General features: G+C 33.9%; 2 protein-coding genes across 2 annotated transcripts; one reads left to right on the top strand and one right to left on the bottom strand.

Moving 5' to 3' along the window:
* Positions 1-2,162: 2,162 nt before the first annotated feature.
* Positions 2,163-4,026, top strand: Cbr-ttr-26 (the record flags this gene model as incomplete). The annotated part of the gene is made up of 3 exons (XM_002638428.1): positions 2,163-2,328; positions 3,393-3,520; positions 3,886-4,026. The coding sequence occupies 3 exons, from the start codon at positions 2,163-2,165 to the stop codon at positions 4,024-4,026; spliced, it is 435 nt and encodes a 144-aa protein (XP_002638474.1).
* A 364-nt stretch (positions 4,027-4,390) lies between these two features.
* On the bottom strand, positions 4,391-19,921 carry CBG12901 (the record flags this gene model as incomplete). The annotated part of the gene is given in 18 exon segments (XM_045238542.1): positions 4,391-4,848; positions 5,838-6,026; positions 6,601-6,778; positions 7,065-7,208; positions 7,790-8,242; positions 8,501-8,987; positions 9,715-9,735; positions 9,746-10,672; positions 10,840-10,986; positions 11,374-11,624; positions 11,990-12,341; positions 12,639-12,732; positions 12,785-12,866; positions 12,983-13,251; positions 19,322-19,391; positions 19,434-19,545; positions 19,682-19,813; positions 19,863-19,921. The coding sequence occupies 18 exon segments, from the start codon at positions 19,919-19,921 to the stop codon at positions 4,391-4,393; spliced, it is 4,425 nt and encodes a 1,474-aa protein (XP_045094999.1).
* Between the last annotated feature and the right edge of the window lie 5,071 nt (positions 19,922-24,992).

Here is a 24,992-nt window from a genome sequence, read left to right as displayed (position 1 = left end):
GGTCATGACCCGAAAAATCTAGATCATGACCTAGAAAAAATCTAGGTCATGACCCAAAAAATCTATGTCATGACCCAAAAAATCTAGGTCGTGACCGAAAAAATCTAGGTCATGACCCAAAAAATCTAGGTCATTACCCAAAAAATCTAGGTCATGACCCAAAAAATCTAGGTCATGGCCTAGTAAAAACCCAGGTCATGACCCAAAAAATCTAGGTCATGACCCAATTTTATAGTTTTGGAATTTCGGAATTTTGGAATTATGAAAGTTCAAAAAAAAACCTTCAGGTCCTCTAGACTTTGCTTTTTAGAATTTCAGAATTAATTTTAAATTCCAATTTTACCCAAAATTTCAGAAAATCATAATTCCGCATCGATAAAAATAAAAATTTCATGGGTCTTAAAATAAATTTCAGAGGCTAAAAATCGGAAAAAGGGTCAAAAATTGTTTCCTTTTCTGCCAGAATGACTTCCAGGTACATACATAACAAATTTTATGTTCAAAAAAAACTTTATATCCCAAAAATATCCATGTGACTTCAACCGAAAAATTTTAATCAAATTATAATTTTTTGATTCCTGAATTTTCTGTATTTCCAATTGTCCCGATGTCCGTACAAATTTCAAAACAAACCGTACTACTTTGAGCTCAATAATTTCACTTCCTGTAAGAGATATCAAAAATCTGTCAACTGATAAAATGTTGGTGATATTATGATAATTTTTTTTTCAGTGAACAAAATTTGGATATTTTCCACAGGAACCGAGATAATGGAGCTCAAATTTTTGATTCGTTTTTTGAGCTTTTTTTAGTTCCGCGTACTCAAAAATTGTGTTTTACCTAACCCTAATTTTTTGGTATTTGCTAAACAAATAGTACGGTAGACAAGTGAAAAATTTAGGTAGATCAAAAATAGTTCAAAATAGATAGAGATAGATAGAGGTAAACTTGTTCAGTTGATCAGAAAAATTGAAAAAATTGAATTTCGAGACATTATTCCACAATTTATATATCTTTGAATCGGATTCATTTTGATCCGGATTCCAAAACCAAAGAAAAAAAAATTACTGACGCAATTTTTCAGCTAATCCCTGAAATTTTTTTGTTAGCTCCCAAATTTTTAAAGTTTGTGGATCCCCTGGAGAATGTTTTTTTTCCTAAAATTTCAAGAGATCAGAAAATCTAAACAACGTCATTTTTTTTTCGAAAAATATGATTCATGAATTTTCTACAGGAGAACCGGTTTTTTGATCCACTTTTAGAGATCATAAAAGTACTAATTGTTGGTCTTTTTTTTTGCAGAAAGTTTCGATGATTAATTCGAAAAGTTTGACTTTATATATCTCATTTCCTGTATAAGATATCAGAAAGTGATCAATTGATAAATTGTTTATCATATTATGACTAACATTTTATTAGTTGACCAGTTTTTGATATCTTTTGTAGCAACCGAGATAAACGAGCTTGAAGTAACCCTATTACCCCTTATAGCAGTCCACTGAAACCATCCACTTTGAGCTCAATTATCTCGGTTCCTGTTAAAGACAACAAAAAGTTATCAAATATCAAATTGTTTATCAGATTATCACAAATAATTTATCAGTTTACCTCTTTTTAATATGTTTCACAGGAAATGAGATATGTAAGCTCAAAGTTTGGTAATTTTTCGACTTTTTTTCAAAATTCATTTTCCCCCAAATGACCCATTGTTTTATCAAAATTTCCCTTTCAAAATCTCCGGTTCCTGATCTATATTTCTTCATTTTGTATACAAAAAAAACACGAATTTTCTGATCTCTTATAGTTCCGTGTGTATCTAAAAAATACCAAGGTAGTATTTACCAATTCTTTTCTAAATCACCAAAAAATCACATGAAACGAAACCCCGGGCAGATATTTGTTTTCTTTTTCTCGTTTTTCTCTGCCGTCTCTCACTTCTCCACACTCTCTCGCTTTCCAATCTCAAACAGTTCGCCAATAGGTTAATCAACAAAAATGACGTGTTTGTCCTGCGAATTTCGACATTTTCGTATAATTATTATTATGTTGATCCTTTAAATGGGCGGAGCTTATGACTCACTTTTCGAGTATAAATAGTCGCAGATTCCCTGTAGATTTAACCCTGTAACTTTTCAAAAAGATTCAAAAATCCTTTTAAAAATATGAATTCCACAAAATTCCTGACCATTTTCTCTGTTCTCATTGTCTCCACCACCGCTTTGCTGGGATTTATAGGATCTAAGCAAGGGGTTACGGTAACAGGACGACTCATTTGTAATGGACAACCTGCTAGTGGAGTACTTGTCAAGATGTATGAGGATGGAACTAGTGAGTTTTGAAAAAATGAAGAAAATGTGTTCAAAAATCCAAAAATCATGAAAAACGAAAAAATTGTGTTTTTTTGAGTTTTGTAAATTTTTAGTATGTTAATATGCGTTTTGGAATGATGATTTTAAAAATGAAAGTTTCATGCAATTTGGACCAAAACTAAGAAAGTCATAGCCATTTTTCTGAGTTTTTGGTACTGCCTGGCATCCACAAATTTCGGAAAGCAGTACTAAAAGCTCATATTCTCAGTTTTAACTCCGCGCAGCTAAACCGGTTTTTTGTGAAATTTTGATCGAATTTTTATACTGAAACGCTGATTCCAAAAATATAACTTTTACCAAATTTAGACCAAAATAGTGAAAGTTATGACCATTTTTCTGTAACTTTGGTACTGCTTTCCAGTGGTAAAATAGGATTTTACTATTGCTTAGAAGTAGCAAATTCGGATTCTGACACTATTGGGCAGTACCAAAATGTTGGAAAACCCTTCATAGCTTGTTTAGTTTTTGTCCATATTTTATGAAAACTATATTTTTAGGATCAGCGTTAAAAAAAATTTTTAATGTAAAATTTCAAAAAAAATGGGTCAGTCTCCGCGGAGTTAGAACAGGAAATGTTAAATTTTGGAACTGCTTTTTGAACTTTGCTACTGCTGGGCAGTACCAAAATGTCGTAAAATTGACATTTTAGATTGTAGTCTTCCAAAAACCGGAACTTTTTTGAAAAAATAAAGCCCAAAACCAGTCGAGAAGCAGTACCAAAAAATTGTTTTTTCAAAGAAATTGAAAAATCGTTTTTTTTCTCTGAAAGAATGAAAAACGACAATTAGCTGAAAAAAAAATTGATGTACAGAGGAACACAACCTTTAGAAATTTTTTGTCCGAAAATCAAGAAAAACAATAGAATCGTCACTAATTTTCAAAAGAAAAAAACAGGAAATTATCTCAAGCATTAAAAAAAACTGTTAGAAAATAGGTTTAGTGATTTTTGCTATTTTTATTTAAAATTGAAAATGTGAAAAAAAAAAATCAAAAAATTGACCTCAAAAATATGAAAAATTTCAGTCTACGACAGCAAATTAGACTCCCAAAAAACTGGTGCCGACGGGACGTTCCGTGTATCAGGATCTCAAAATAAAATCCGAACGATCGATCCAAAAGTGAACATTTACCACAAGTGCAATTATAATGGAGTGAGTAATTATAGAAATTGTAAAAATTTTAAAAATGTTTCTTTCGAATTTTTTTCGAATTTTTGGAATCAATTTTTCAAAACCTTATATCTTAGCTCTCAGGGCATCTAGAACCCTGATTTTTGGCTTATGTTGAAGCTCTTCTTTTGAAATATGATTATTTTTTTAAAATTCAAAAATAAGATCAATGACTTATCAAAAATTGTATTTTAAAAACCTATTTTTCGAAAAAAATTTTTTGGGATAAATTTTTCAAAACGCCATATCTCAGCTTATGGATCACCTAGAACCTTGATTTTTAATTTAATCAAAATCTCCTAATCTATAATCTAATGTCATTTTAATAAAAATCAAAAAATTTCCAGCTCTGCTCCAAAAAAGTGTCCATCAACATTCCTAAGAGTGCAGTGGTCAGTGGATCGGGCAGCAACGCTCGTAACTACGATATTGGAACCATTAATCTGGCCAACAAATTCAGTGGAGAATCTACGGATTGCATTCATTAAGAATTCAATTATTTTTGACCAAAAATTCAATATCATGACCTTGATCTGATTTTTAAATTTTTTTTACCTACCCGGTGAATTTTGTAAATATTGTATTTTTTTTGAAAGTTTCTTGCAATTAAATTTTAAAACTTACATGATTTTTCAACCTGTTTCGATAAATTAGCTGAAAATCTGAAACTTGTACAAAAAAAAATTCAAAAATTCAAAAATTTTTTAATTGAAAGCAAGAATTAAAGAAATATGAGATGATTCAAAAGTGGTTAATAAAATACAATTTTTGAAAGAAAAAACCGGCTTCGCCATACATATAAATAGCTTTTTTTGAGTTTTTGACAAAGCAAAAATTTTGGACTGAAAATTTTCAGACACACCAAGTTTGCTCATTGGGATCGTTGAAATCTGGGGATTCAGATGGTGGGAGATGCACATTCTCATAGTAGCTCAGGGTCTTGTCGATTCGTTCGTCCTGAAATTTGATTTTTGAAGTTTTGAGAAAATATTTCCTTTCAACTATTAATTTCAGTCTTCCCCTAATCACCTTATCTCTAATTATCTCCCTCTTCTCTCCTTCTGCCACTACTCTTCTATCCGGACTTCCCAGAAGACTTGAATTCGGTGTAGAATGAGCAATTGGTTCGAAAAATGAGCAACTCAAATTTCCAGGCCTCCTATTTGGACTATCATCCGATTCTCGATAGTTTTGAGGCGTTCTAGGTCCGGTGCCACGTGGATTGTACGGTGGAGGAGGGGGGCGGGACCGGAGGGATGATGTCACAGGGGTATTTCGAATTGGGACACGAGGAGGAAGGAATGGGGTACCTGGAAATAGGCATTTTTGGTACTGCTTGGCAGGTGCAAATTTCAATTTTGGTACTGCTAAGCAGTAGCAAAAATTGCATTTTTAAAATTAATAGTAGCTAATCTTGGACATTCGAAAAAATACTTTCAAATCGTTAGAATGCTCTTAAAATTTCAGAGCATATTAAACAAAACCAGAGCTCCATTTTGGTAGTTGACGACTTTTTCGTAAAATGTTTCCCAAAAAAGATATGTCACGTGGAACTACATAAGCAGGCGAAAACTTGGGTTTTGCTACTGCCTAGCAGTAGCCAAATCCAATTTTACTACTGCCGGGTGGCACCAAAATCGGAGATTTTTTGCTCTCACTTTTTTAGTGTTCGTCCAAATTTGGTGAAAACTGCACAGGTAGATTCCTTGTTTCAAAATGCACCGATTTGTATAAAATTTGTTTAAAATTCGTCTAAAATATCATCAAAATACAAAAATTTGCTATGAAAATTGATTTTTCGTTCGCTAGGCAGGTACAAATTTAGATTTTGTTATATATGACAATATGCCTTTTTTGAACCTGATTTCAAAAATCTAGATTTCATACGATTTGTGCGAAAACTGTGAAAGTTATGATCAATTTTCTGGTATTTTGGTACTGCTTAGCACTAGCAAAATGAAAAATTGCACCTACTAAGCAGTAGCAAATAGGGAATTGCTACTGCTAAGCAGTACCAAAATCGAAGAAATTTTGTTCTAATTTATTTCCTTTTTGTCCAAAATTGATAAAAATTATTCCTTGTTCCAAAATGCATCGATGTATATAAAATTTTTTGCAAGATTCTATTCTGCAACGGCTTAGTAAGTGCAACTTTTTGTTTTGCTACTGCCAGGTAGTACCAAAATCCTAGAAAATCAATCATAACTTTTGTACTTTTTATCCGAATCCGATAAAAATCATACTGTTATGTTCCTCGTTCCAAAATGCATCGATTTATATAAAACGTAATAAAACTCACTAAGATTATGCGCCTCATAATCATTAATATATCTTCTGGAACCGGCGGAAATCCTCACTGAACCACCCAAAAAATCGTTTCGACTTCGTAAAAGTGCATTTTTTGTCACTGTGAAGTCTGGAGAAACGACGTCATGATCATCAGAAGACGAGCAGGTTGGTGGCAAATTGTCATTGTCATCTGCGATTCCTAAATGGTCAAAAAAAATATTTAAAAAAAAAAAAATTTCAGCCAAAGTAGTTTTCTCAGCTTCCAACAAGCGAACATAGACAAATGAGACAAATAAAAAAAGCACATAAAAAGAAGCACTATATATTTATTGAACAAAGGACACTGGACAACTGGACACACAGATAGATAGACAGACGAAAAATAATAATAAAAATCAAAACAATACCCGACGACTTTTCTTGAATTTTAGCACAAAATTAGCACAACGGGTATGAGAGACATGCAGATTTAGCTACTTTAAGTGAAGTTTCTTTTTTCAGATTTACAGATAAAATTTAATTTTGGAGAAGTCCAAAAATTAAAAAAAAAATTTTCAAAATTATTTTTTTTTCAAATTTTCAATCATAAAATGGTCCATCAATCATTTTTCGGACATTTGGATTTGTATAGGCTCCTTGTAGAATGCTCTCCTTCAAGTCTCTAGAACTACTTGGATTTTTAAGACGCCTCAAAGACAAAATTTTGGAGAAAGAAGACGTCGAAGCGGACGTCATCAATTTTAGTGCGGATTTTTGCGAGAAACTTCTAGAACCATGCAGTGGACAGTCTTCTGGAGACGTGTAGACTCCAGAAGACGATGTAGACGTGGATTCAGACGACGTGGACACGGAACATTGAGAATTACCGGCTAGTGGAGGCGAACTGCGCTCATCGGCTGAGTAGACGCTGCTGTCTTCGGTTGTTGAGCCGCCGTTGGATGTGGCGCGGCGCTGAAAGTTTGAATTTATGAAAATTTAAAAACAAAAAAAAACAAAGAGGAAATTGCCCATATTTCGAGCCAAAAATCAGAAAAATCGGATGAAAACTGATTGAAAACAATAAGCCTGTACCTTAATCACCCAGTTTTGACTTTGAGCCAATTTATCTCGGTTCCTGTAAAAGATATCAAAAATGTGTCAATTGATAAAATGCTTCTGATGTTATGATAAACGTTTTGTCAGTTGTCAAAGTTTTGATATCTTTCACAGGAACCGAGATATAGGGGCTCAAACTTACCCTATTAATCAAAGCTTTGGCTGCTCGTTTAACCAATGGTTGCTTCCTTTCTGGAGTGGATTTCTTATTTTCCATCGTTCTGTATTGATCCATTATTTTGTCTTCTAATTTTTCCTTGTGTCGTCGTAGAGCAGAAAGTTGGTCCTGAAAGATTGAAGATAATTAGGGCAATTTTGGACAAAAACTAAAAAAGTTAGAACCGGATTTCGGCGCTATATGAGTTGAGGAGTGCCTTCGCAGTAGCAAAATGGTAACTTGCACCTGCCCAGCAGTAGTAAAATTGAAATTTGCACGTGCTTAGACAGTTCCACGTGGCATATCTTTCTTGGGAGCAATTTTACAAAAAAGTTGTTAACTACAAAAATAAAGCTCTTGTTTTGATTAGTGTATTTTGAAAATTTCAGACAAATCGAAAAATCTGGACTATTTTTTCACAACTTTGAATCTTAGGAGTTTTAAGTTGAAAACCCAAAATTTCAGGCACATTTTCAAAAACTTTTCAATAAAGTTTTATACAAATCGACGCACTTTGGTACAAGGAATCTAAATTTTTAATTTTTATAAAATGTGGACCAAAACTAAAAAAGTTAGGACAAGATTTCTTCTATTTTGTAAAAAATTTTTTTGAAATTTTTGAAATTTTTTTCTCTAATCATGTCATATTTAGATTAGTTTTTTTAGGTTTTCAAAATAGTTTACTTCCACAAAACAAAAAATTTGCTAACCTGATAATCCTTCATCTCCAAATGATACTGATCCTTGTCATGAAGGGCTCTCTGGAGCAGCTCTTTATTCTGGGTGAGCAATATCTCCAGTTGTCTCGACAAATTCTTATTTTCATCGTTATAAGTTCGATTCAGCTGACTTAACGCATCGATTTTTGAGTTCAACTTGTTGATTTCCGACATTTTCTGACCCAATTGCTTCTTCAAGTCGTCAATCTGATTATTCCGATGTTGACACGTGTCATGGGCTCGTCGGAGCTCCGAAGAAAGCTCATCGCGAGTCTGAACGAGCTCTGTGACATCTCTTCGAAGATTATCACAATGGATTCTGCACATTTTGTGCTCTTTTTCGAGCTCTTGAAGTTGACGAATCGCTTGCTCTTTTCTAGCGATCTCCTCGGATAGTTTGGCTTCGAGCTCACGGATGTTGGCGTTCATGAAGACGGCCTGTTGCTGAAACATGGATGTTTTTGGTTTGGGAGATTGAAAGAATGGGGGATTCCAAAGTTCATGAAATTGGGGATTTGAAATTCTGATTCTCCTATAATCGAAAATTCCGAAAAGTCCCAAATTTCCAAATTTCGAAAATTCGGAAATTCCAGAAACTTCAAAATGATGTAACTTCGCTCAAAGTGATCCAAATTTGAAAATTCAAATACTCATGGAAACAGCGAAATATCAATTTTCCAAAAATTTCAATTTTGAACTCACCCTCGGAATATTCTGAACCTTCTGTCTCAATTCCATCGATTCCTTCTTCGCTTCATCATAATCCCTAGTCAACAAATTATGCAGCTGTTGAAGTCTCGAATGATCGACCAACAAAGTTTTATGCATAGATTCCAGCTCATCCAAATTCTGATTTCTCTTCTTATTCTGTTTTTCCAATTCTTGGAGTTCATCTCTCATTTTTTGATTCTCCTGTTTGACGAGATCCTCTTGAATTTGAGAATTCCTAATAGAAACTTGAAGACGTGCGATTTCAGAATTGCTCGCTACAGATGACGTCGAATTTCGATTCAACTCTTCTATTGAAGCTTTTGCCAGATCGATTTCATTATTTTTGGTGGAAAGTTCCAGATTGAGCTCTCGAAGTTTCTCCTGGAGCATGAAAACTTGCTCTTTGGTATGCATGTTCTCTCTGGTGAGCTCACGGACACGATCGTCGGATTCGTTGAGGGAGGCGGACTCGCTGCGTCTGGAATAATTTATAAATTGAAAATTTGAGAAATTGGGGTCATTTTTAGCCAAAAATCAGGGAAATTGGAGAAAAAATTAGCTGAGATACAGATTTTTGAAATTGGGATCAAAATGTTTTATTTTTTGGAAATTTGGAAATTTTGAATTCTGAAATTTTGTGCTTAAAGTTTAAGAATTAGAGCTTGAAAATTTTGGCAAATTTTGGATCATTTTAAACCAAAGATCATGAATATTGGATAAAAACTAGCTGAGGTAGGGATTTTTGAAAATATGAACATTTTGAAAACTTTCAATTTTTCGAAATTTCAGAATTTTCAGACATTTGGAGTTGATGAATTTTTTTTGAACTTCTGATTGTTTTTTGAATTCCTGAATTTTTGAATTTCTGAACTTCTGAATTTCTGAAGTTCTGAATTTTTGAATTTCTGAATTTCTGAATTTATGAATTTATGAATTTCTGAATTTCTAAATTTCTAAATTTCCGAATTTCCGAATTTCTGAATTTCAGATTTTCTGAATTTCTGAATCTTTGAATTTCTGAATCTCTGAATTTCTTAATTTCTGAATTTCTGAATTTCCGAATTTCTGAAGTTCAAGGTTTTCAAAATTCCAGAATTTCAGAATTTTTAACAATGATTTTCAATTTTTCAAATTCTCGTTTTTAGAATTTTCCGAATTCTCAGAAGTTTCTATAAAGCTAGTTACAACTTTATAAAGCTAGCTACACTTTTACAAAGCTAGCTATGCTCCACTCACCTCAACTTCTCAATATCTCTCTTCAAATCGCCTAATTCCGCAATCTGTTGATTTCCTTGAATCCTCAAATCATCCCTTTCCCGTTTCACAGCCACCAACGCATTCATCATGATATCATCAATATTTTCAATCAACTTCTCATCATTATCCATTTCTTCAAAGTGCGCTCCATTGAGACTCAGTGTTGTACACAGTGACCGTATCCTGCCAACCAAATCCGCTCTTTTTGACTTCTCCTGGACCAAATCCTCTCTAAGTCTCTGCAGCTTTTTGGATTCCAGATCCAAATGGGTTTGGCAAGTTTTTAGGTCATTTTCCAAGTCGTTTTTCTGATTGTGAAGGGAGTTGATAAGCTGATCCCGATCTTCTAGCCTCTTTTGAGATACCTCGGTATTCATTAAAACCAATTTTTGGGATTCTAGAAGGTCCTCGAGCTCCAGGAGCTTCGATTTCAAGGAGGTCTTCTCAGCTTCCAGGGATTTTTTCGAGCGTTCTAGCGACTTTAGCTGGTCCTCGAAGGCTGTCTTTTCTTCCTGGACCTCGTCTAGCTCGAATTGAAGCCGGCGATTTTCCTCTTTGATTCTTCCAAAGCTAGCTTCCATTTCCTCCTCATGCTCCTTTAAACTATCGACCTCCTTCTGGAATTTTCTGAGTTTTTCATCGGATTTGTTCCCAAATTCCGTTTGGAATTGTGTGAATTTTCGCCGAGCTTCGTGGAGTTGTTTGATGGCTTCATCTCGCTCGGAATTCAGATTTTCCATTTGTTCTGAAGTCTCTTCTAGTTCAATTCCGATTCTCTCCAAGTTCCCATCGATTTGCTCTCGTTCGACTTGCAGTTTTTGAATTTCCAGCTGGAGTTGAGCATTTTTGTGTTGCTCAGAGGACAATTTCTGGTGGAGGTCTTCGAGGTTGGGGTGGTGAGTGATTCTGGAAAAAACTTATTTTGAATTTTCTGGATTTCTAAAGTTCTGAATTTCCAAATTTCTGAATTTTCTACAAATTTCGAAATCTCATATTTCAAAAATCAAAAATCTGAAAGTCTCAAAAATTCCAAAATTCAATCTTTCCGATTTCCAAAAAAAAAAAAAACTCACATAGTAGTTTCAGGAGTTGCTCCTTCTGTCTGTGCTCTCAATTTTCGAATTTCCGCTTTCATCATTTCAAATTCGTCCTGTTTTGCGTCCTCCAATTGGTCAGCCAGTGAATCCATGAATCTTGGAGTGTTATTAGTTGAAATTGGCCTGAAATTTGATAGCTTTGAAAAAAATTCTCAGTGAGGATTTTTCTTAGTGAGAATCTTTCTTAGTGAGATTTCTGCTTAGTGAGAATATTTCTTAGCGAGGATATTTCTTAGTGAGAATCTTTCGTAGTGAGAATCTTTCTTAGTGAGATTATTTCTTACAATTTGTGAGAATATACCTCAGTGAGAATCTGCCTTAGTGAAAATCTTTCTTTGTGAGAATCTTTCTTAGTGAGATTTCTTCTTAGTGAGAATATTTCTTAGTAAGAATACTTCTTAGAGAGAATTTTTCTTAGTGAGAATCTTTCTTAGTAAGGTTCTTTCTTGGTGAGGATGTTTCAGATTTTGCCAATTTTTTCAGATAACTGTAGTCTACTGTACCACTCACATCTCCAACTGCTGAATCCTCTCCTCCCTCTCCTTCAATTCCAAATCCATTCGATGCTTCTCCACCAACAAATCTTCAATATCCGAATTTTTCTTCGAAATTTCAGATTCAAATTCTTGAAGAGTGATTTTAAGCCGGGCGAGTTGATCTTCGACACCATTCCGAGATTTGGATTCCATTTGAAGGGTTTTTAATTTTTTATCCAGCTCGGTGACCTCTTCTTCTAGGGTGTGATTCTTTTTGGTGACGGCCTGAAATATTGTCGAGTTTGAGCTTAATTATCTTGGTTCCAACAAGAGATATCAAAATTTTTCAATTGATAAATTTTTTATCATAATATCACAAATATTATATCAGTTGACAACTTTTTCATATCTTTGACAGAAAATAAGATAAACCGGCTTGAAGTTAGTGTCCTCTGTTAGCTGTTAGCAGCCAATGGGCCGCCACTGATCCGTCGCAGCCAAACTTTGAGCCCAATTATCTCGGCTCCTTTAAGAGATATCAAAAATGTTTATACTGATAAAATGTTTGTGATGTTATGATAAATAATTTACCTGTTGATAATTTTTTTATATCTCTAACAGGAGCCGAGATAATTGAGCTCAAAATGGACGGTTTGAATGGGGGTTTTATTAGGGGAAATAATTTTCTCAGATTGTAAAAAATATGAAGAGACCTGTATATTTTGGGACCAGTTTTCCCCAAAAATCGTTTTTTTCCTTACCTCATATCGAGATTTATACAAATCCTTTTCATCTCTCGCCTCCTTGTACTTCTTTTCCACATTTTCCAACGGTTGTAATTTTTCGATTCGACACCGAGCCGCCTGTAGATCATCACTCAACTCTTTGACCTTCCTCTCTTTTTCCAAAAGTTTTAGTCTTTCGTTTTCCAGTGAACTGATTTTTTTTGACTTTTCCTCCAATTCCACTTCTAATTTACGGCATTCTTCGTCTTTGTTTTCACTGAAAAATGTATTATTCGAGCTACCGTAAAACCTGTAATAGAAGGGCACTTGTATGTACTGTCAAGTTAGAGCTCAACTATCTCGACTCCCATGCAAGATATTGAAAATCTGTCAACTGATAAAATCTTTGTGATATTATGATAAACAATTTATTAGTTGAAAACTTTGTTGTATCTTCGACAGGTAACAAGATAAATGAGCTCAAAGTTAACCGCCCTTCTATTGATTCTTTAGATCCCAATTTTATTTTAAACGTCTGAAATTCAAAAATACTGAAATTCGGAAAACAACTTACGCCTGCGTCCTTAACTGTCTCATTTCATGCTGAACATTTGCTAATTGTAGTGTCAGATGACGTGCTTCAGAAGTTGGCGACGTTGAACGGCTCACTGGAAAGATTTCAGAAAATTTTTTTTCAGAAATTATTTTTTTAAAGCTTACTCAGATAGCTGGAATCTTTCTGTTTTATGCAATGATCTCCATTTGAACTTGTAGTTGTGGTACTTTCCAAATCGTCAGAATCCTGGAAAAAAAATTTCGAAAAAAAAATTCAAAAAAAATTTTGAAATTTATTTACTGAATTTTTTTTAAAGGTTTTTTTAAGCGCATTTCCAAGAAATTCGATATTTTCAAACTTACCACATCCTCCACACTCCCACTGGGACCACCGTTATCTTCTCGATCCTTCATGATAAGCTCCGCCTCCTCTTCCCCAACGATTTCTCCAATTTCCAAACTTCTCACAATTTGATTTCCCTCTGTTAGCTCTTGTATATAACTGGCCAGACCAATTTGTATTTCCTGATCGAATCCAGTGATTCGCTCCACAAACACCTTCTTTTTATCGCTTTGAATTGCGCAGCCGAGAAGGAGAAGTAGAAGTTTTTTGAGCTCTTCTTGGAAGCTTTCTGGAAAAGATAGGGTTTTTTTGAAAGAAACAAATGGAAAGATCAGAAAAATTAAATTAGAAAAATTAGAAATTCGCGGGAAATCGAAAGAATTGTTTTTCAAAAAGAAAAGGAATATTTAAATGAGTCTAAAACTAATAGAAGTCAAGTATGAGCTCAATTATTTCGGCTGTTTTGCAAGATATCAAAATTAAGTCAACTGATAAAATATTGGTGATATTATGATAAACAATTTATCAGTTGACAACTTTTTCATATCTTTAACAGGAACCTAGATAAATCGGCTAGTTCCGAATGTTCAAAATTCATGTACCAAGAACACAAAAGCGGACAAAAAGACAGATGTTTGGAATTATGGAACCGCGAGATTCGAAATATATGGAACAGATGTTGAAAATTCTGAAAAAAAAAGACCTAAACATGTTATTCTTAAAAATCTAGATACATTCAATTTTTTGGAACTTTTTGCTACTAAATTTTCAATAAATTTTATATAGATCGATCCATTTTAGAACAAGGAGTCTAACTGTATAATTTTCATCGAATTTGGACAAAAACTAAAAAAAAATACAACAAAATTTCTCCGTTTTTGGTACTGCCCAGCAGTAGTGATTTTGAATTTTGGTACTGCTTCGCAGTAGCAAAAACCAAGTGTGCATCTGCTAGATAGTTCCACGTGGCATATCTTTCTTGGGAGCAAGTTTACAAAAAAGTTGTCAGCTACAAAAATGAAGCTCTGGTTTTGATTAGTGTATTTTGAAAATTTCAGACAAATCGAAAAATTCTGGACTGTTTTTATCACAACTTTGAATTTGACAAGTTTTAAGTTGAAAAACCAAAATTTCAGGCACATTTTCAAAAACTTTTCAAGGAAATTGTATACAAATCGACGCACTTTGGAACATTGAATCTAACTGTATGATTATTATCAAATGTGGACCAAAACTAAAAAAGTTGGAACAAAATTTCTCCGATTTTGGTACTGCCCGGCAGTAGCAAATTCCCGTTTTACTACTGCTGGGCAGTACCAAAATTCAAATATAAAGATGACTTGAGCTCAATTATCTCGTTTTCTATAAGAGATATTGAATATCTGTCAACTGATAAAAATTGCTGTTATTATGATAAACATTTTATCAGTAGAAAACTTTTTGATATCTTTCACAGGAACTGAGATAAAGTGACTTGAAGTTACAAGTTAGGAAAAGTTAGAATCTATCAGTAAAGAAAAAGGGGTACTCTTTAAACTGTTCGACTCGATTACACAAGAAAATTTCCTTTCCGCCAAGAAGCTTGATAATCCAAATTGAACCGGAAAAACGTGGAAAACCTAAGTACTTGTGCACACATATCGTTTATCCTTCGCGCCCCCCTTCCTATCAAAAAATGTCTCCTAATCAAATTTGCGTGGGGTTTCCCTCATGGAAAAGTTTGTTCGGCAGAAAAAAGCGAACAAAGGGAAGAGAAATTTCGAACGGTTGAGTAAAAAACCGGACAGATTTGATTATCAAGAAATTGACTATATGAGAAATACGGTCGGAAAGAAGAATGAGAGGGAAAGAAGTATGGGAATTGGATTATAAAATGTACTTGAGTGTGGGAAGTTCGGAATTCAGACGATTTTATGGAGGGAACGGAGAATTTAGGGACTTTAGAACTCCTATGAATCCACAGTAACCCAAAAAACGATATTAAATTCGTTAAAAAAAATTGTCCAGATATGTTCAATTGGCCGTATAACCTGTTTTAGAATATCCCTCTTACTTTCAACTTTGAGTCCATGCATCTCATTTCTGGTGAAAGATATCAAAAAGTTGTCAACTGATAAAACGTTTATCATGATATCACAAATATTTTATCAGTTGACACAATTTTGATAACTTTCACAGAAAACGAGAAACAATTGGTTTAAGTTTTTATATACAAGTAGAAAGGTATATTTTTAAAGCATATTTCTACAAGCTTATTTTTTGTGAATTTTCAACAAGTTTTATATGAATCGATGAATTTTGGAACAAGGAATCTAACTGTATAATTTTCATTAAATTTGGAAAAAAACTAAAAAAGTTAGGTCAAGATTTCTTCGATTCTGGTACTGTCCAGCAGTGGCAAGATTCAAAAAGCAGTAGCAAAAGTTTACATTTCTAGTTCTAAATCCGCCTAGATCTACCCGATTTGTCTAAAACTTTGACATAATTTTTTTCTGAAACTCTGATTCTGAAAATATAGTTTCCATCGATTTTAAACAAAGACTGAACAAGTGAGAGCAAGATTTTTCCAATTTAGGTACTGCTCCGCAGTAGCAAAATCCGATTTTGCACCTGCTAAGCAGTACCAAAATCCAAAAAGCAGTACCAAAAAAATAATGGTCATCTTCCATGTGGAATATCTCCTCAGGTCCTGATTTTTCAAAAAAGTTGTAAACTACAAAAATGAAGCTCAATAATTGTTTAGTACACTCTGAAATTTTAAGACAAATTGAAAAATTCTAGAATACTTTTTCAGAACTAACTAACTTTGACTATTTTTTAACTAAAAATTCCCCAAATCACAAAAAATTGCTCATAATACTTTTTTTTGTTAAGCGCAAGATGTCCAGTGTCAAGAAAAAAAAGAGCAGAGAGAAAGTGCTCCGTAGAGTTCTTTCGATTTGCTCCAAGTGTGATTGGAGCACAAATATTTGCATATTATCACGGAAAACTCGTCATAAGAGGGGCGATTGAGAGAGATAGAGAGTTGTGATTTTGGAATCGAATGGCAGAAAAAATGAGAGTGCGGAAAAAAATTTCTGGGTAAAAAGAACGATTTTTAGAGATAAAATGAAGGACCCATAGAAAGGGTCTTGAATATTAAATGTTGATTTCGAACTCTTTAAATATCAGTCCCAGATCCTATGTACCATAAGAAAGTATCCCAAATCCCACAGTTTGGTTCTGAACCTTTAAAAATTATCATGAATCTAAAATTTTAGATTTTCGAATTTTCATTTTAAAACCTTTTAAAAAATGGTCCCATATGGACCCTAGAAAAAAAATCTAACTCTAAAATTCGGATTTTGGACCAAAAAATTTTCAAATCTTCTAAGAACATTCAAACGGAAATATATATTTTGTGAAACGGAAGAGATGGGGACGATTGGCACTAAAGTATGTGGTGTAATAAGAAAAGAGAGAGAGAGAGAGAGAGGCAGAGAGAGGGAGGCAGGTGTTCCCCTTTGATGAGCTGTACCAAGAGTACTACCATTGGTAGGATGCGGGAAAAATGAAAAAAAGAGCAATAAGTTGGAAATTTGAGATGGAACATATTATTGGAATTGTTTTTAGAGACCAGGTAGTCTTTAAATTGTAGCTAGCTTCATAAAATCGTAGCTAGCTTTATAGAATTGTAACTAGCTTCATAAAATTGTAGTTAGCTGTATGAAATTGTAGCTAGCTTTGAAAAAATCAGTTTTTCTGAATTTCGAGACATTTTCTATTCAAATTGTTTACAGAATTTGCTTCTCGATTTGTTTAATGGATGGATGAAAACCACAGAAATTTCCCAGGAAATTTGAGCTAATTTATTTGGAAAATTATTTTATTGGAGCATTTAGAATGATTGGTTTCTCGACAAAATGAAATTTTCATTTTCGGAGCTACTGGATTTTAAATTTTGGGATTCATATTTTTTATGAAACTAAATTATCTTAAATTCCAACAAAAAAAACCCCGAAATTCAAGAAAAATTACCTAAAATTCAAGGAAAATTACATGAAATTCCAGGAAATATACCCGATTTCAAGCAAATTGTCTATTTTTCGAATTTACGAAATTTTTGAAAAAAAAATTTAGAAAACCAAAAATTTTTTTTTTTGAAATTTCATGTGAAAAATGAGTTTCTATGGCAGTTTGACTACAAAAAATTGATTTTTCAACATTAAAAGCCCCGAAAACCACCTTAAAACTTTGAAAATCCCACTTTTCGAAAATTATAAAACTGGTTACAGTTTCATAAAGCTATCTACAATTTTATAAAGCTAGCTATAATTCTATAAAGCTAGCTATAATTTTTAAAAACTAGCTACAGTTTTATAAAGTAAGCATTATTTTATGAAGCTAGTTATAACTTTATAAAGCTAGCTACAGTTTTATAAAGCCAGTTTCTATTTTATACAGCTAGCTACAATGTTTCATGAAGCCTAGCTACAATTTTATAAAGCTAGCTACAGTTTCATGAAGCTAGCTGGAATTTCATAAAGCTAGCTTCAATTTAAAAAGCAAGCATTAATTTTATGAAGCTAGCTACAACTCTATAAAGCTAGCTACAATTTTATAAAGTTAGCTACAAGTTCTCCTTCTAGTTTTAAAAAATTCAAATTTCGCGCTGGACCACACCCAAAAAAAACCACTACGGTTTTTTACGACGGTTACCATACAAGGGGAATAATAGAAGAAAGTAAAAAAAAAATCAAAAAGCAAGAAAAGGAATTTGTATGGCTAGAATAAGAAGAATAGGGGAATAGGAGGGGAAGACGAAGACAGTGGATCTGTTTGTACAGTGTAATATGCAAATACTTGGGTATTGGGTGGTTGACTTGAGTCCAATAATACAACACATTGTTGATGGGAGAGGAGGAATTGGTGGAATGAGGGAAAGACGAGGAAGAGCCAAAGAGCAACACAGAGGGAATTTTATATATTGGATTGTAGCTAGCTTTATGAAATTGTAGCTAGCCTTTTGAAATTGTAGATTGCTTTATGAAAATGTAGCTAGCTTTATAAAATAGTAGCTAGCTTTTTTAAATGGTAGCTAGGTTTATAGAATTGTAGCTAGCTTAACCCCTGAAATTCAAGAAAATGGCTCAAATTCTATAGAAAAATTCAAAAAATTACCCAAATCTTAATAAAATGTTCCTAAAACTCAAGAAAAAAACCGAAAAATTAAGAGAAGTTACTCGAAATTCTAGAAAAATTGCCCAAAATTCTAGAAAAAATGGCATAAAATTCAAGAAAACCCGAATTTCAAGCAAATTTACCTTAAATTCAAGTAGAATAGGCGAAAATTCATAAGAATCAAACCAAAAAAAAAATAGTGGACAGCAATAGAAAACAGTCTAAAATAGCCTAAAAACTGACCATGTAAATAAATTGCACTAAAATGAAAGTCATACTCCCCACTAAGAGCCGTCCATCGGCCGCCACTAGCCCGTCGCAGCCAAACTTTGAGCCCAGATATCTCATTTTCTGTGAAAGGTATCAAAAAGTGAATAACTGATAAATTGTTTATCATAAAATAAAAATAGTTTATCAGTTGACAACGTTTTGATATCTTTCACAGAAAATTAGATATATGGGTTCGAAGTTTCTCATCCTACCAGAACCAAAACTGTGTAATGCTAGTAGTATTAGAACTGTAACATCTATAATAATAGCGTTTCCTGATCCTAGTAGTACAAACTAGTCATACAATTTTTTTTTCTAAAACCGATTACAGCTACACACAAAAGAAAAAAAAGAACACGGAAGAGGAGAAGAAGTCAGTATTATGATGATCAAGTGGATATATAACTATATAGCCTCCTCTCTCTCTCTCTCTCTCTCTCTTCCCAGAATGTCACCCTTGCGTTTATTTCATATTCTTATTATCAACAGAGGAAGATTCTAAATGTCTCGCACTCTCTCAATTTCATGTACTCTTTCGTTTCGAACGGTCTTCGCACAAGGTCATTTGATGGATGAGATAAGAAAGGGGTTAATTAAGAACGTTGTTTTTTGTCATGGATGAGAGAAGTTTGGGAATTTAGTACCTCTAATAAAAGGGCACCACACAGTTTAGAAATATGGAATACGGTAAAACCTGTAATAGAAGGGCACCCCTTTCTTTATTGAATATTGAGACTTTAGGCCCAATTATCTCGGTTCTTTTCAAAGATATCAAAAAGTTGTCAACTGATACTCCTGATATTACTCCTGATATTGTGATAAAGATTGTATCAGTTAACACATTTTTGATATCTTTTATAAGAATCGAGATAATTGAGCTCAAAGTTGAAAGTTAGGGAAATTCTAAAAAACCAAAAAAAAATCCTCACCATCAAATTCAATCCGTGTCAGTGTGTGCAAATCTGGCAGCTGGCAAACTATGATTTGCTCCAAATTTGTCTGAAAACCCCGTTTTTTTTGAGTAAAAGACTTTTAAATTACCTCATAAAACCGACTGATTCGAATCAGAAGATTCTGGAATTGTAGGCTCCGTCCCTTTTTGCTTTTTCCATTTTCAGAAAAATCAAGGGACACTTGTTGGGTGTCGGAATCGCTGAAAAATTATATTTTTCTTGAAATTTGAGTTTTTTCGGGATAAAATTAGCCGAATTTTCAGAATTTTGGAATTTCAAAAATCCAATAATTCCCATTTTTTTCAAAAAATCCCTCCCATAAATTTTGAAACTCACATAAATTTCATTAAACTGGTCATCAAAAATCCATCTGAAATTTCTTCAAAATGAATTATTGGACAATTTCGCCGATGCTCCATTCTCCATTCTTGCTCAGGAATTAATGGAGGATCGCCAAGTGCACAATCCCTGAAAATACATATATTTTGTAGTTTTTGTAGTCTTACTGTGGCCTTACTGTAGCCAAAAAGCCAACGGATGACTCCAGAATACTGATTCGGTTTTTCGTTCCTTCATTTTTCGCTTATTGGGTTTTGGTCATCACTGAAAATTAAAATTCAGGGGGGTAAATAGGGGGTAATTAGGAGATAATTACTCGAAAAGCAAAAATTAGAAAAAAACTTGAAATTTCGCAATTTCCAAAAATTATGAATTCAAGAAATTCGGAAATTCAAAAATTCAAAAATTCAGAAATTCAGAAATTCAGAAATTCAGAAATTCCGAAATTCAGAAATTCAGAAATTCAAAAAATCCAAAAATCCAAAAAACAAAAAAAAATTCGAAAATCTAAAAATTTTTCAGATTTATCAAATGAGACAGAAAATTAAAGTTTGCATCCTTCCACGTGGCGTATCTCCTTAGGACCTGATTTTTCAAAAAAATTGTCAACTACAAAATTGAAGCTCTAGTTTTGTTTAATACACTCTAGAATTTTCAGTCAAATCTGAACATTATGGTCGCCACTTTTCCGGACCTGAAATTTGACTATTTCCATATAAAGGCAGTAATCTCATGTCACACTCTCTGGGCAGTAGCAAAAATAGTTTTCTCAGTTCCACTACCTACAGTACTCCTGCCTGAAAAACTACAAAGTGTACAAACAAACATAAAAAGAGAGAGTAGAACCTTTATATGCAAATTTCTTAGCGATTTGACCTTTCCCAATAAAGACCGCCCATCCAAAACGGGACAATTTTTTTGGGTTGACTTTTTTGTCCCTTTTTTGTCGAAACAGCCACTTTTTCGTTCAGTTCTCAAGGTAACATTTGTTATGCAAGAATCTATAGAAATTCCGATTCCCAATGAGACTTTTCGCATTTTTTTTCTTTTCGGAGGAGGAGAAGTTGGAAAATTGGAATGGGAAAATGAGAGAAACGGCGGTGTATATCAAAACGAACGAATGGTGGGTCTAGAAGTTTAGGATTCTAGGCAATAGAAAATTTTAGACCATGAAGACCTAGGCAATGAAATTTGGAAGGTCATCCAAAGAATATTAAATTTGTAAATATGAAAAACTAGTCCAGATATGCTCAATTTGCCGTATAACCTGCAAAAAGAAGAACCCTTCAACTTTCAACTTTGAGTCCATATAACTCATTTCCTGTGGAAGGTATCAAAACGTTGTCAACGGATAAATTGTTCCATAATATCACAAACATTTCATCAGTTGACCACTTTTTGATATCTTGCCCAGAAAACGAGATAATTGATTGAAATGATCAATAGCTGTCGCAGGAAGCGATATAGGGCAAAAATGAAATTTTGGTACTGCTTAGCAGTAGCAAAACTCAAAAAGCAGTACCAAAAGTTTAGATTTCCAGTTCTAACTCCGCCCAGATTCACCTGTTTTTCGCGAAATTTCAGCATAATTTTCTTTTTGAAACACTGATTCTGAAAATATAATTTTCATTGATTTTGAACGAAAACTGAATGAGTTAGAGCAAGATTTCTCCGATTTTGGTACTGCCCAGCAGTTGCGAAATCCGATTATGAACCTGCTAAGCAGTACCAAAATCCAAAAAGCAGTAGCAAAAACAATCTCAGTCATCTTCCATGTAGCATATCTCCTCAGGACCTGATTTAGCAAAAAAGTTGTCAACAACGAAATTGAAGCTCTATGTTTGTTTAATACACTCTGAAATTTTCAGGCCAATAGGAAAAGTTCTGATGTACTTTTTCAGAGTTTCAAATTTGCCTAATTTTTTGGGATTTGGTGATTCCTGGCCATGAAAATGGTTCAAAATCTAGGAAAAATAGTCCAAGTTTTATGAAAAATGGTTCAAAACTCTTTTTTTTTGAGAGCAGGACTTTTTGAAACTAAAACTGTTAGATCCTAGAAGGAAAAACGAGTGGAATCAAACGGAAACACATCATTTCAATGGGTAGAATTCTAATTATAATAAATGTAGCTATTCGGATTGGAGGGGCAGGTTCTAGGGAAGCCTAGTAGACTAAAAAAAAGAGGATTGGAGATTATGGAAATTGCCAAAAAAAAAATGATTGGCCAACACTTTTATAATTGTTTTTTGCTTGGAATAATAAGGATAACTAGATTTGGGTTGTTTTGGGTGTGGTCAAAAAATGGCTGAAAAATTCTAAATTTCAAAAATTTTTCGAATAAAAAATGTGAATTTTTGAAAAAGACACAAAATTTTGCAACAAGAAAAAAAAGACCGAAAAACTCATAAATTCTTTACCTACGGGGTCATAAAAACCCGCGAAAATACAAAAACTAAAATTCAAAAAAAAAGTGAATCCTATGGTTTTTTTGTTTGCTCACTTTTCACCTTTTTTCTTGGAGAAAAATGTAGAAGCGAGAGAGTATTTGAAGAGAAGAGACGTAGAGAAAAAAGAGGAAGGAGACCTGAGGAGAGCAATTAATAGAGAGGTTAACTGTGGGAAGAATGGGTTCTGAAGAAGGAGTTGACGGACCAAGAAGTTGCGGGAAATTCAAAATTTGAATATGATTTCTGAGAATTTACAAAGCTAGGCACAATTTTAAAAAGCTGGCTACAGTTTTATAAAGCTAGCTACATTTTGCATAGGCCAATAATTGGCAAAACTCAAAAATAAGACCGAAAATAGACTAAAGACTAAAATAGGTCTGAAATAGGGGGAAAAGGACATAAAATGGTTAGAAACTAGAAAATCTTGACGAAAAATATATTAAATATTAAACTAGTCTATACGCCTTCAAAAATTACAGTAAACATTATAAAATGGTTCATGCGCCTTTAAGAAAAAAAACCGAAGGCTTTTAACCTCATGCGCATTTTAAAAAACCCCAAAATCTGTCAAAAAATCAATAACTCCTTAAGGAAAGGCACAAAAGGGAGGGGGCACCCTCATGTAAACGTTATTCTGATGACATGGTGAGAAGGCAGGTGGCATTGGCCACCCCACCCGTTCCATAGGTTAACCCCCAGGAAACGAGGCAAGGTACAAAGTGAGAGAGAGAGAGAGTGAGAGACGCAGACAGAAGGACCCACACGGGTCAGGCTAATTAGCATTAGCCTACGGGTAATTTGGTATTCAGGGGGGTCCTTGGTGATGATGATGAGTGAAGAGAGAGAGAGGGGATAGGATAGGAAGGATATGAAATGTAAAATCGGAATTCTCGGAAGTTCGGGAGGATGAATAAGTGTAACAATATGTGAAAATACAAATAGATAGAGAGAAAGAGAAAGAAATTATGATGTAGATATGTATATTGAAATGTAAAATGTATACAAATGTATTGTTAGACCGGAGAAGCTTGGTAGTTGAAAACAGACAAATTTAAAGTCCCAAGACAATAGTTAAAAATTTTCAGATTGTCTGAAATTTTCAGAGTGTACTAAACAAAACTAGAGCTTCTGTTTTGTAGTTGACAACTTTTTCGAAAAATCACTCTCTGAAGAGTTACAGTACCAAACAAAAATATATCATATTTTGCTGTTTCCAGTGAAACATGGTCAAACTTAAAAGCCCCAAGAAACTAGTTCAAAAATTTCAGATTTGTCTGGAATTTTCAGAGTGTACTAAACAAAACTAGAGTTTCAATGTTGTAGTTGACAACTATTTTGAAAAATTTGGTCCTGAGGAGATATGTCACGTGGAAAAAACCCAATGAAGCTGCGCCCTCAAAAAACCACCCCCCCCCCCTTCTCAAAAAACAAGAGGGGGGGGGTGGTTCTAAAAAGCCCGCTCCTTTCCACGTGGCATATCTCCTAGGACCTAACAATACAAAAAATTGACAACTACAAAATTGAAGCTCTATATTTGTTTAATACACTCTAAAATTTTCAGACAAATTGAAAAATTGTAGGCTATTTTTTTAGAGCTTCAAATTTGACTATTCTTTCACTGCAAAAGTCGAAATATATTCTGAATATGAATTTCGGGGTACTGTATCTCAGTTTCTGTGAGAGTAATCAAAAAACTGTCAACTACCAAAATGTTCAGTGTAATATGATACACATTTTATCAGTTGATAGCTTTTTGATACTTTGAAATAGAACCGAGATACGAAGGATTCTAAGAATTTTAGAGTTTGTTTGCTAGTCCATGAGAAAGGTCAAAATTGCTTATTTTTACACCTAGCCAGGCCAAATCTACTAGATTAGAGAGCTCATCCATTTTCGGATTAACACTATACACTATATAAAGGTCAGGATTACTGTAGAATGTCCCAAAAAAGAGAGGATCCAAAAAAAGAGGGGATCCATGATGAATATGAGATTTGATAAAAAGGGGGAGAAGGAAACTAGTCTCTCATTAAAGGCGCATGGCGGCAAACCATCAAAAAGGAGGATTAGGACAGGATTACGGTTTTTTTGATGGACAAGGGATGGTCAGCTTGTCCTAACTAGCAGATAAAAAATCGGACAAACAGAACAACAGACAGACATCTTTCCCGATAGCAATCTGAACTATGTTCCTTTACGGAAAACAACCAACAACAGGGGAAGAATGAGAGATAAGGGAAAATGGAGAGAATTAGAGAAACAAAGGAGAGGAGAACAAATAACAATTGTTGCATAATTTGTGAATGTGTGATAATGATCGGCGGCTGGGCTGGCGTTGATAGGGACAACAATGGAAAAACGGAACGGATAGGGGAGAGGTACCACGTGGTACCACGGTCTGAGAATAGGTCAAAAATGGACCAAGAACGGATCGAAATTGGACCAAGAACGGGCCAAAAACGGACCAAGAATGGACCAAAAACGGACTAAGAACGGACCAAAACGGACCAAAGTGGACCAAGAGCGGACCAAAAAGAACCAAAAATAAACTGAAAACGTACCAAAAACGGATGAAAAACGGACCAAATTTGTTTTCTGAAACTTCAGACTTCCCTAGGATTCCAGAATTTTGATATTTGGGATAATTTTCGGAATTTTCAAATTTTCTAGAATTATCAAATTTCCTAGAAGTTTTAAAATTTCAGGTTTCCATAAATTCCAGATTTTCTGAATTTATGAATTTCTGAATTTCTGAATTTCTGAATTTCTGAATTTCTGAATTTCTGAATTTCCGAATCTCTGAATTCCCGAATTTCTAAAATTCCGAATTTCTGAATTTCTTGAAATTGAGGATTTCTTTA

This window comes from Caenorhabditis briggsae, assembly GCF_000004555.2.
Source record: "Caenorhabditis briggsae complete genome, chrV, whole genome shotgun sequence".
Taxonomy (NCBI): Eukaryota; Metazoa; Nematoda; class Chromadorea; order Rhabditida; family Rhabditidae; genus Caenorhabditis; species Caenorhabditis briggsae.
Note: the sequence above shows the minus strand (reverse complement) of the source record. Positions and strands in the feature narration are given on the sequence as shown.